The sequence below is a fragment of the Heloderma suspectum genome, chromosome 2 (assembly GCF_057233095.1).
Source record: "Heloderma suspectum isolate Gila_16-S chromosome 2, 16-S_ref, whole genome shotgun sequence".
Taxonomy (NCBI): Eukaryota; Metazoa; Chordata; class Lepidosauria; order Squamata; family Helodermatidae; genus Heloderma; species Heloderma suspectum.
In genome coordinates this window covers 227,890,513-227,904,034 of record NC_139459.1, presented here as the reverse complement: position 1 = coordinate 227,904,034, position 13,522 = coordinate 227,890,513, and the positions used below count along the sequence as shown (strand labels likewise).

The 13,522-nt window shown below is 42.7% G+C and overlaps 1 protein-coding gene across 1 annotated transcript in view; it reads right to left on the bottom strand.

Moving 5' to 3' along the window:
• The window catches only part of COX10 (cytochrome c oxidase assembly factor heme A:farnesyltransferase COX10), a 169,132-nt gene that overhangs the window by 151,513 nt on the left and 4,097 nt on the right, over positions 1-13,522 (bottom strand). The window contains exons 2-3 of the mRNA XM_084838344.1: positions 12,845-12,970; positions 10,950-11,274 (exon numbers count right to left, since the gene is read on the bottom strand). Coding sequence (XP_084694470.1) covers positions 10,950-11,274; positions 12,845-12,937 — 418 coding nt within the window. The 5' untranslated portion in view covers positions 12,938-12,970. The remainder of the gene's footprint in view (positions 1-10,949; positions 11,275-12,844; positions 12,971-13,522) is intronic.

The window sequence follows — 13,522 nt, the reverse complement described above, 5'->3', positions numbered from 1 at the left end:
GAGGGCTTCCCATAAAGACTGTTGAAGGCTAAAGCTACCACAGGATTTGGTGGCCCATCTCAGAACAAGGGAGTGTTACTGGAGACCAGCATTTTACATAGTGGCCAGGTTTTGATAATCATGGGGGAAAGAAAAGCCACTGTGGCTTCTTCCCCCACCCCCACATATGCCATGCACGTGACCACCATTTGCATAATTTCCCATGATGCAGTGCAGGTTGCTGTGTTGTCTAAATCTGGCATGGTGGCTCCACAGGTGGTTTCTTACCCACGCCACAACCCATGGCTTGTAGTAGGGGTTGTAGGGTGGGTAAGAAACCACCCCCACCACGCACCATGCCAGGTTTGGATGACACAGCAACCTGTGCTGTATCACAGGTAATTATGCAAATAGGGGTCATGTGCGCAGCAGCAGGGGAAGACGCCACGGTGGCTTCTCCCTCCCCCCAATGATCGTCTGAACTCAGCCAGCCAGTTTGGGATGCTCTGTTCCTCAGCTCTGGACCACCTTTATTCTGCTGATCCTAAGCCTGAGCATTTTCTTGAAGCAATGTAAGGTTGAGGGGGAGACTAACATGATACTGAGTGTTACAGTAGTGGTTTATCTTTATAATACCCCCCAATTGTACAATTATCTAAACTTATAGTAAAAATGGGGAAATAAAAGAATTTCTTTATCGTCATCATCACCATCATCATCACTGAAAGTACATGCATCCAGGTTCCACAGCTGTTTAAAATTTATAATGAGGAGAAAATATCCAGCAACTACTGGAGGGGAGGGGAAATCCTCTTTTCTTTTTTCTTTGTTTCTTATGTGGGAATGACTATTATTGACTACCTATATTTTAGTTCTGTTCTGAATAGGATAGTTTCTTTGAAAAATTATTAGCATTTGTTCAATACAAGTTTTAATGTATAAAGTACTGTCTATCTGTTTTGTTTACTAGAATATCATTTTCATTGGCATTAATCATCATTTTCATGTAACTTTCACAGCAATCTCCTGATGAAGAGTTCGTTGCTCAAAACACATTGGAATTAAACTTGGAAGAATATGCTAGTCATCTAAACCTGTTAGATTTTTGTTTGTTCTGGCATTTAGAACTGCTCATTTTCTTGAGTTTATACTTACTGAATGCATTACATGAAACATCTTCTTTATACCCAGTTACCTCACACAGGAGGCTACTATAGACTGAGCCAACCCAGAACTAATGTTGTCACATGTAGGGTTGCCAGATCTCAGCTTGGAGATTCTCCCTTACCCTTAAAAGAGCTGGGAAGCAGCAGTCATGGGCATCTGCTGGAATTTTTCTGGGGCAGGAATGGGGGGAAGTGGCACAACAGGTTGTTTTTGTAATTCGTGTGCATAGCACACACTGCTGCAACACACCTGTGAACTTTCCTTGTGTGTGTTTTTTGTTGCTTAGCGTCACATTCCATGACATTTAGAAGTAGTAGAAGATCCTGGGAATTATAATATTCAGGAAGCATCATGAACTCCAACAAAACTTTATTCGGAGTGAAAGTTTTTTTTAAAAAAGGAACAAGAGAAAAAAAACCCAAATGCACAGTACAGCTGTCTTGCTGGGAAAGATTGAAGGCAAAAGGAGAAGGGGACGGCAGAGGATGAGATGGCTAGATAGCATCACTGATGCAATGAATATGAACTTCAGCACACTCCGGGAGAGAGCTGAAGACAGGAAAGCGTGGCGTGCTATGGTCCATGGGGTCACGAAGAGTCGGACACGACTGAACGACTGAACAACAACAACTATTTTATGGCATCACATAACATTCACAACTTCACATGACCCATCCTAGAATGATTTCCTTCATCTTGGAAGCATTGGTGAACACTCCCTAGAACAGTCTTCCGCAATCCAGTGCCCTCGAGACAGATGTTTTGGACTACAACCCCAGCATTCCAGACCATTGGCCATGTTAGCTGGGGCTGATTGGAGTTGATGTCCAAAACATCTGAAGGGCACCAGGTTGGGGAAGGCATCTCTAGGGAGTAGCGGTGGCATCTGTGGGAAGTGTCTTTAGCAGTGGAAGGAGAAACGAGCATGCCTGATCAGGTTTTAGAGTTCTAGAAGAGCCTGAACTATTCACTTTGCTTTTCACCTTGTTATCAGCCACTTTTTCACATCAGCTAACAAGACAACTTTTCACAGCTTGAATTTTGAACTACAGTGAAGTTGTTCTGGAATTGCATTTTTCCCTTGAACTGTACATTTTATGTATGGTTGCACAATTTTAAAAAGCCCTCATAGCATCAGAGAACAGGTCTACCATTTCTGGTAGACCTGGTGACTGAGCAGTGATAAAGCCTGGTCACCAGGTCTACCAAGATAGGTAGATCAAGCCCCTGAGAAATGTGTATACCAGGTCTGTCCCTCTGTTGTTTCTCAGTAGGTAGAACTGGTTTCTAGACAATGTCTTTACACCCACAGCCGGCCCGAAACCCTCAGTTCTTTCCATAACTCCCTTTACCTCTGTAATGGCCCTTTGGGCCAAAGGCCATTACTGGGTTGAAGGGCATGTTTAATATGCGGGGGCGGGGTGGAGGTGACCTGCTTAACAAGGTTCCACTTGGGCCTCCTGTGAGAGCTAAAAAGGGCAGTTTCTCTTAAAGCTCTCTCTCTCTTTCTCTCTCTCTCTCTCTCTCTCTCTCTCTCTCACAACAACCCATTCTAATCCTTAATGAATTGCACTGCTGCTACAATCAATTTCACAGTTCCATCTGCATTTCCCTAAAACACCAATTACACTGGACTATGCTGCAGAGTTGTCATACACTATTCTAACACACATCCCTCTACAAAATGGGAATAACTACACTGGGCTACTTTGCAAGACCAGTGTAGCTCACACTTTCTCAGCCACAGCCCTGTCTGCTGTAATATGGTTATAATAATGATATTTATCTGCACACATTGTCAAAGTAATTTTTTCAATGCTTATAAACGCAGAAAAAACATATTACTAAGACCTGAGTTAGAAAGATCATGAACTCCTGACATTACTGCTACCTTTTGTTGTTTATTAGACACACTACTGTCCAAACCCAGCTACAGGAAACACCTGGATTTTTAAACTATTTTTTATGAGGCTCAATTATTTCATAATAGGGAAACCCCAAAAAGGCTTAACACACCCAGACTCTGGGTGTGTTAATCATTGCTGTGACTTCATTCACTGGCTAAAACCACTAAACTGTGGCAGCAGGCTAGTTTCTCACAAAATGAATAGACAGAACTGTGGCTGCATACTTTGCTTCTTATCCTGGGTTCTACAAGAGCTGGAGACTTGTTTTTTTTTTTTTTCATGAAAACTGGGAATCTGGAGATTATGGCTCATCCTCAGGGGGTCAATTGCCCCTCCTTGCCCCTTCTTGTGAATGCCCATGACCATGGATGAAATTTGGAATGTCTGTCCTCATGTGACAATTAGCCACCTCTCCCTTTCCCTTATGTTCTCTTTCAGCACTTTCCTAGCCTTTGTGGGTGGGAGCAGAGGGTTTTAAGGTGCTTTAGCATACCAACAGTAACAGCCCAACCTTATGCATGTCTACTGGGGTGGGGGTGGGGTTAAGCCACAAACCCAGTGTATATAAGGAGTGTATCTTTTCTTATAATTTTGGGACTGGCATGGATTGTCCTTACAAGCAACCCCCCCCCCCCCCACACACACACACCCACTTCCCAGTTGGACAATGTTCCTGTATTCTTCCCACACCTCACCTGTGGGCCAAAAAACAACTCATTAGCCAGAGGCCCATGCCACGAGGAACAGGATGGGAAGATTTCCATAGTCACAGTCAGTGAGGAAGCCCATCATACTACTGCCCGTTTGCTTTATGAGGCAGGCACTCCCACAACCTACCAAACCAAGGGTATAACGGGCCCTGGTGCTGCCTGGCTGGGCCTGCCAGAAATCCGACCTCACCACCCCTTCCAGGTCCACATTCTCCCATTTGCATTGCAGCCAGTCTCAACTGACCTTGATGGAATCCCACCCCGCCACCCCAAAATTTAAGGTACTGACCTCCCCTGGCTGGGCCTCGCCCACCCATATTGCGGGGAACTGGAGAGTAGAGTTACACCGAACAGGTGTGCACAGCATGAGGTGCTGCTGCCACTCTCAGAATGGAGCTACTCTGGTGTGGAGGAGCCTGGTCGTGCTGCTGCTACCTCTTTGCCTTAGAAGGAGGCACTCCTGCAGCGCCCGTTAAACTCGAGGGCATTCCCCACCGCCACCTCTAATTTACTGACCTCCTCTCCTGCCCTGAGCCTTGCCTGTGTGACTGGAAACTAATGAGTTAGACAGGGCAGGCGCAGCACAGTAGCCGCTGTTGCTGCTCTCAGAAAGATGTCATGATTGGAATCCGGAGGGGGGCGGTCGCACCCCCTTGCCTCTATGAGCAGATGTTCATGGCTGCAGTGCTTTCCCACATTGTTCCTCCACCCGCTGTAGGTAAAATTAGAATCCTGCGTGCTATATCAGACAGGATAATGCAGACAAAAGGACAAGTGGATTAGGAGGGAGGAATACCTGCATTTTTTCTGTTGCTTCCAAACTTTTAAATGGACAGGAAGGATCTACTGACGTCACATTAGCAGTCCAAGTTAAATTTGAAAAAGGTCCCTTATGGGTTTTTTACATTCAGATACTTTAAAGATCTGTATACAGCATGCCAGTCCCAAGCTATCTTATGAATTTCCAATAGCTGCCATAAAATAAAGAAGCCCAAACTTTTAGTACATTTTAAAAACATTAAAATTACAATACTGGGATTAAAACATTAAAATTATAATATTGAGTTGGATCCAGATCCACTGTTCCAGGAATGGAAGGGCTCCTGCCATGCACAGAAGTGAGACAGATCCAGTGGAAGCTCTTGCTCCACTAACTAGACACTCCTATGGGTGGGAGAGGGAAGGGGATTTTCTCCAGCTGCCCCTTCCGTCCGTGCCTCTATGCCTCTCGTCCACAGGAGCATCTAGTCTGCAGAGTTCTGCTCCACACAACTTTGGATTCAACCCATTAATTCCAACCATTGTTGTTTGAGTTTTTAAAATGAAGTTCTTACCTTTCAGTGATTCTATGATTAAACTATGGTAGAAGCTTTGAAAAAGTGTTTCTGCTTTAAACCGGGGGGGGGGGGGGGATCATATTACTGCAGGTTTTTATATTTCCCGAAGGAAAGATAGCATTCTCCTAAAGCGCTTGCATCAATATTTCTTTCTTTACATTATCACACTTTGTTCACTGAAACACTAAAAACAAGAGTAATGTTAGTAGTAGGAGACTCACCAATTCGTTTACTTAGTAACCCTAGATTTGTTTGGACTAGTTATATGTATGTTTCATTAGAGGTTACAGCGTGAACACTAAAAGGAGGCCATATTCTTAAAGCATTCTTGCATTTAATAGTAATTGGAAACAAATGTTGGCAACACTTCTTGCAGAAAGTAAGAAGCAGTCCTAAAAATAAATCAGACTTCAATTCTGGCCATGCTCGTACATAATGCTAAGCCAGGATTTAGCTTTACATGCACAAGCCTCTGCAAGCCTGCACTCCCTCTACCCCGTAGTTTATTAAACCTGCCAGCAAAACAATCCTGGGTTGGCTGTTGGCCTGTTTAGCAACTGACTAGAGTGCGTGTTAAACCAGGATTCCTGGTTTGTACCCAAGAACAAGCCAGGAGTCAGGGAAAGTGTAACTATTGGTTTATCCCTCTTCCTGGCTCAGGCTCACAGAGGCTGATGCAGATAATGCTATATCCTGGCTTAGTATATTGGTAACATGCAAACCCGGCCAATAGGTTACATTACTGAACTTTCAAAGAAAGAGGCAATGAAGTTGAAACTTTGTTTGTTTGATTTTCTTTGAATCAAGAAAAGTAATTCAATATGAACTGCAGTACTTATCCAGATCCTACAAAAACTGAATGCCTTTGGTGGAACATGTACCGTACAGTATGTAAATACTGTAGTGTACTCTTAAGAGAAAAATAAATATGACATTAGAATTAGCCAGAACTCCAAATAAGGAGTTCATACACAATATTATGGAATAAACTAAAATAATGAATTTTCTTCATTGGATATTTAACAATTTAAGAACTGATTTCTGCTCTTAGTGTCTTCATCGAAGAGGAACATTTTAGCAATTAAGCAAAAGTTCCATTCAGTGGAAAACTGCAGGTTTACTCACACATTGCACTGTTGGCATAAATCCCACCCCACCCTGCAACCCTTTTAGGCCTGTGGGCAGATTTGGAACTTTGAGAAATTGCCGTGGCACCAACATAAAATGGCTGCTGGGGGCATGGCCAGTCACAAAATGGTTGCTATGAAGGTGTGAACTGTCACAATATTTACTACTGCAACTAAACACCCATTTCACAGAAGTCAAACTAGTGAGGCTAAAGGCCAAGGAACTTGCCTCAGAATCTGAGTAAAAGGCAGAGGCAGGCCCCAAATAAAAAATCCACGCCTATGAAAAATCCACGTCTAAGTTTTCTGTTCCAACAGAACATCCATTTCACAGAAGGAATGCCAATTAATTCCCCCAAACCTCCTCTAAATACATTCATCTAAAATTAATATGCCACCCATCCACACCCTCTTTCTCCCAGGATCACGAACCAAGCAGGCCCTGGCTCCTCTTATTTTTCCTTCCTTCCTCAGGTCCTGGCCCTGCTACCTTTTTCCCCTCCCCGCAGACCCTGGCCCCCACTGTTTTCCTTCCTTCCCCAATCGGCCCCCCAGCCCCTTCATTTGTTTCCCTTCCTTCTCCCATGCCACGGCTCCTCCATTCCCCCACCCCCGGAAGATTACCTACCTTTCTTCCTTCCACCAAGACACAACCACTAGTTTGCTATTTCCTCTCCTTGGAATCCACATGCCTGCCTACTGGTAGCACACCTAATTAGAACTGTTCTCTCAGTTCTAAATGGATACTATCAGAAGAGAGAAATGTAGTATCCAATTAGAGCACTAATGTTCACTTGTTATAAGGACCTAGTCTACCTTTGGGTGATACATTGCTGCCAGTTACACCACCTTGAGAGGGTTTACCTTTAAAGGTGGCCTAAAAATCACTTTAGATAAAATTAAAAAATATTTTAAAGATCTACAATTATCCACCCTTCACAGCAAATATTTTTATTTATAAAATTAAACAACTAGTACCCTTACAAATATGGTTCCCCTATATATTATTTGGATTTTATACTAATGCATTGCTTATTTACAATATTACTTCAGCTTAAGGTACTGCAGCTTGGGATTACTTTTTATAATCAATGTTAAACTAAGATAAGAAAGGAAGGCAGGCAGGAAGGAAGGAAGGACCTCAGTAATCAGAGTCCCTGATCCAAAGCTCCACGCGTATGTGCTTGGATCTATCCTTGTCAGCAAGGAGTTCCTTGCACAGAACTCTCTTAAGAGTTGGCTAAATCAGGGGCAAATGGCTTTCTTTTCTTACCTCCATCACCTCATCGTAGTAGATGATAGAAGGAACTCTTAAGAGCTTTACAGGGGACAGTGATGGCAGATGGGGTAAGCCACCACTTAATCATTTATAAATGCCTACAGAACATTTACATGCCTACACTCCGGGAGACAGCGCAGGACAGGAAGGCCTGGCGTGCTATGGTCCATGCGGTAACGAAGAGTCAGACACGACTGAACGACTGAACAACAACACAGAACAAAAGAACTTTCTAATCCAGAGCTACTTTTACATTTTCAGCACAATTCTATCCTTGACATGCTGGCTGGACAAGGTGTGGATACCAATTAAGTTCCCTTGTGCCAGGAGAGCATCAGGAATCCACACTGCCATAGTATCCACTATTATTACTGCCATAGTATCCACTAAGCCATTATTGCAGGTGTAATGTTATACCTATCCAGAACTTGTACAAGGGCAAAAAATTGGCACTATTAGGGGTTGGGCAGGGGAGAAGTAGGGAAGTCGGAATCCCATGTTCACTCAGACCTCAGTTCCATACTTAAAGATGGCATAACCAACAAAAAAGTTCAAATTGAAACTCACTCCTACAGAACTCAGCAGAACCAAAAGAAACTACCCACCCTCCACCTCCTGCCACTCACCTCCTCTGCCACATTTGAACATAAGATTTTGACTGACTATGCACACCAGCAGTGGCATATAAAGCCAGCCAGAAAACCCATCTCTCAAACATTAGGGTATATGACATCAGGGCATATATCATTCTGTCCACATGTCTGATGCACTCTGTGCTTTCAAGTGCAGACTTTGGTGAAAGGAGCTCTGGAAAAAGGGCATTTAGCACTGGCAGTCTGTTATTTGTGCAAACAACATGTTGAAAAGGAATATTAAACTTTCATTTTTTTAAGTCTTCTCCAAACCTTGGCTGGTGCACCAGCTGCACCCCTTCCTGGAAAAGACGGCTCTGGCCACAGTGATACATGCCTCCATCTCCTTGCCATTAGATGGGGCTGCCCTTGCAAAGCGTTTGGAAACTGTAGCTGATATAAATTATTGTTATCATTATTACTATTACATTATTACTATTATTATTACGATTTCTTAGACATTTTTCTCAAAAAAGGCTCAAGGCAACTAGCAACAAAATTGCAAACAAAACATACAAGGTTCAAAATAGCTAAAAACAATTATCCATTGAAATACAAAATGTGGCAACCAGATTGCTCTCTGTGCACTTTTCAGACCACATCACACTAGTCTTATGTTAACTGCACTGGCTTCCAGTTTGTTTCAGGGTCCAATTTAAGGTACTGGTGCTTCCCTATTAGGGACTAAACAGCATAAAACAAGGCTATCTGAAAGACTGGAACGTGAAACAGATCCTTTACTGTGGCAGCACCACTGTTCTGAAACTCCCTTCCCCAAGCGGTGAGGACTAACCATATCCTTGATGGCATTTAGGTGGACAAAGAAAACACTTTTATTCTACTTGGCTATCAGTGGTTTTTACTCTACTCCGTCCTAATTAGGGCTCTAGCTCTAATTTTGTTGTTGAATTGTTCTGTCATGTAAACTGTTTTGGAGACCCCTGCTAGGGCTGAAAAACAGTATAAACATTTTGAAATAAATAAATCCTGGGACATACTCTGCCTGACAACTCCAGACACAAACATCCAACAGGAACCTCAACTCCTCTTCTCCAACTGGGGATGTAAGAACAAGGCACCTCAAGAGAGAAATTCTCACCTCAAAGTATGACTGCTGTACATATTCTCCTTACCCTCAGCAACACTGTGCAGTGGTTTAACAATCCTCCTTCTCAACAAGAAGCAACAGCATCTTCCATACAGGGGGGACAAGGTAGGCTCCCACCATGCAGCAATGGAAACAATGGTGAGCAGAGCCAGCTTTCTGGGTGAATGCCAGGCACTCAGCTCCAACTACTGCTACCCAAACACTCATGCCTCCTTTTGTCTTGCAGAACCTGGCTACATGGAGCATCACAAACAGCACCTGCAGTAACTGCACTGCAGCTCCTTACATCAGATGGATAAGCTTATCAGATGGATAAGAATTATTTCAGTATCTGTCTTAACACATAACACTTCAAGTGTGGAGATCAGGGGACCTATGAATGGGGAGGGTGGATGTGGCATGGAAATGGGAAGACCGCTGATGTGGCTATTCTACACTCTCAACCACCCTTGCTGAGCATCCAAGCAACAGCACTATCTGTTGCACCTGCTGACCATTACTCGCTGCTGCTCCCATATTCTTTATGGCTCTCTACAGGTATCTGGGCAGCCCTCCAACAGATGCAGAGGCAAGGATGTTCCCAACTCTCAGTGCAATGGAAGCCACAGGAGAGACACACAGCACAACAAGCAACAGCAGCAGCCTATATAAATCCAGCTGTTTCTATGGAGGGTTGCCATTCTTCTTATTCTAGCAGGTCTCCTGTAATTTTGAAAGTGACTCAACAGACAGTTATGCAACAGGTGCGGCCATAGGGATCCAGTGATGGTGAAACCTGCACCTGTTCCTCTGCTGTCATACACCTTTCAAAGGCACTGGAGCCAAGCTAGCATGAAATCTTTAGCAACCCTATTCATTCTGTCACTGATGCAGATTGGATTTATTTTTGAACCACCCAGGCTTTTAGATGAAAATGTTTTCATATTAAAGTACAGATGAATATCAAAACTAAAGCCAGGATCCAAAGACTCACATTAATTCCAAGAGGATAGTTTGGTTTTGCTTTTTAAAACTGAGTGGTATTTCAAAAACAGCAATATCATGTTGGTAGGCTACAGAGTGAAAAACATCTGAGTGATCAATCCACTTGCCAGATTTAAACAAAAAGCCTAGGAGCACCACAAATGACTGTCGAATACTACATTTCCTTACATGGAGACCCAGTATGGTGCAGTGGTTTGTGCTGGACTGGGACTTGGGAGATCTGGGTTCTAGTCCCCACTCTGTCATGAAGCACACTGGGTGACTCTGGGCTGGTCACAGACTCTCAGCTAACCCAGCTCACAGGGTTGTTGTGAGGATAAAATGGAGAGAAGGAGGACCGTGTAACCCACCTTGGGTTTCTTGCAAGAGGAAAAAAAGGTGGGATATAAATGAAATAATAAATTTTAAAAGAATACTAAATAAAATGAAATGATTGATGTTGGCAAGGAGATTAGGGCTGCAATAATCCACCCACTTATGTGGGAGTAGCCCCACTGAACTGAATAGCCCTTACTTCACACTGAACCATTGGTTTCACATTGGTTTCACATTGAAACCATTGGTTTCACATTGAATCATTCACACACTAACCACTGGGCTGCACAAATAAGAGCAGAAGCAAATGCATTAGAAGTCAAGAGAGTACAGAAGAATCAAAGAGAGAAACACATGTCCTGACAATGGTCACCTGAAGAGGGAAGAAAAGCTATCAATAATACCTGTAAGTTTGATTTTGGACAAACGAGCCAAAATGCCTGGTAAATTATCCAGCTGTAGTTTAATCTCTTTCCACTGCTTTTCATCCTTAGATGCAGATCCTATTATAGTTTCCGTGCTGTCGGTGACTGCCATGGACTTTAGTGTGTTAGATTCATTTATCGCTGATTTCTCCAACAAATTTGGCAGAAGAGGTGAAACCGATCTCACCTCATGGATAACCATTTTTTCCTGATCTGAACGCTGTCCTTCACGGAAAGGAGGTGCAGCTGATTCTGGTTTCAGCTTTGCTTGCTGACATAGTGCTTTGTTGTGTTGTGCTACATACTGAAAAAACAGAAACGTTTGTAAAATAAATAAATATGCCAATTTAAGATATTTAAAGCACTTGAATCATAGCTTCTACAGGCACAGTCCAGGATGTTCTCTGGTGAAAAGCTCACTGAATGGAGTGGGAGCTGAACAAGAGCTTTGTTGCAATAAGACCTGTGCAGGCAAGTTTTCCAAATGATTTTGCCCAATATATTTTACTAGTGATACTTCTAATCAGTGACTCCTTTGCCTTAGAGAAGGAGTGGCCCTCACAGAAGTCTTTATCATTTTCCTTCAAGCAAATCTTTGAAGTAGATCTTCATTATTCCCCACTTTATACCCAATCTGATACTGACTATAACAGCCCAGAGTCTGCTTGGTGAGGAGGATCTGAACTCAAGATATTTTAAGGGCCACTATTAATTCATTTCTGCAGGCTTGGCTGAGCAGGCTCTGAAATAAAGATATTTTAAGGATCACTATTAATTCATTTCTGCATCCCCTGAAAAGTTGTTTTGAGCATGACTTAACACCCACTGAAGAATCAGCTAACAAGACCAATTTCTATTCTAAACTGCTCTTTACAGTCCTTTCTACAGAAGATAGTTCTGGACATACAAAGGTGAGAACATGCATAGGTGCTTCCACCAAAGTAAGCGAGGAAGCTTGCTTGCACATGATCTCCACGTGCACATCGCAGCAATCCGAGATTTGAACTAGGGATAAAGATTAAAACAGAAGGGACAAGGGTGAGAATGCTCCCACTGCATTCATTTTGTATTTACATTTTAATTGTTTTATTCTCTATTGTAAACCGTCCTGGGAATACGATTGAAGGGCAGTATAAAAACACCTTAAATAAAATTAAATCATGACATCTCTATAGTGAAGACAAGAGTCTATTATTCTTATTTCTTCTGCTGTGAGCCACTTTGGGCACATTCATGTGGAAAAGAAACATACAAAGATTATTATTACAAATAATGGGTTGGATCCATATATCCAGCCATGGAAGGGGATGGACAGAAGCTGACTTTCTCACCTCCTGCTCTCCCTGCTAGGCCCCAGAGTCCCCCAAACATATTCCCCTGAGGCTCTAAGGCCCTGCTGAGTGGGGGAAGCTGTGGTGCAGGGTTTGAGGGGAAAGGGGGAGATCACAGAAAATGGGCCAGAGGCACCTTCTCAATGGAGCAAAAAGTACCTCTGCCCTGTTTTCTGTGATCTCCCTTTTCCACCTCAGCTTCCCATGCTGCAGCCCACTCCACTAAAGGGTCCTTTGACCCTCAAAGGAGCATTTTCAGGGTCTCAAGGAGCTGACAGGGAAAGGAAGAGAGGAGTTACAACCTGCTCCATTCCAAAGACAGATATCAAAATTCAAACCAACAACAACTTCTACAAACCACATAACCTATATGATCCTTCTCCCTTCAGGATGCTTCGTGGAGTATTCTTCATTTTCCATTTACAAGTACCAAATACAGTGATGCTGTCCACTAAAGAGTGGATGTGGGAAGTCCATACAAGAAATGCATAGTCTTAATCTACACTACCTTTTGATGTGATATACAGTGTTGCACTGACTTACCATTCGCTTGAGAAAGTTTAACTGCTGAAATGTAACTCCCCTGTCTTTGGTGACTCTAAAGAAACACGCAAACTTGAATGGCACTTGCTGCATGGCTTTTTTCTTGAAGGTGCTGGGAAAATAGTCCTACAAGTGAGGCAAAAAAAATGGCTAAATTTATTTACAATAATGATTAGAAGCAAACCTATTATAGATTCGCAGTCTAAACAGCAGGAAAAAGCTTAAGGAAAATAATAATGGAGACAACATACTACTTGCAAAATCCAAGGGGAAATTGTTCAGTGTTTCCTTTCAAACAACCCATCACACTAATCTTTTCCACTCCTGCTACTGCCATTGGCTATAAAACCGTTTATAACTAGACGAGCATCAACAAGATGAAATATTTACTTAAAAGTGGGTATTGCCCATAAAAGCAGCACCAGAGTTGAACATTCACATCAGGAGGGGTTTTTTTTCCGCCAGCTGCAATGTGTGTGTTTATTACTGATCTTAAAAACTACTAGCTATGATATAAGACAACCATAAAACTTCATTTTTAATTGTCACAGTAAAAAGTCTCATGACAATAAAGGAAAACACTGAAGCAATGTTTATGAGCCTGGTGTACGTGCTTCAGTTGCTCAAGTCAATAGGCTAAATGTATTGAACACTCGCTAAAAAGTAGCTTCTGTGACT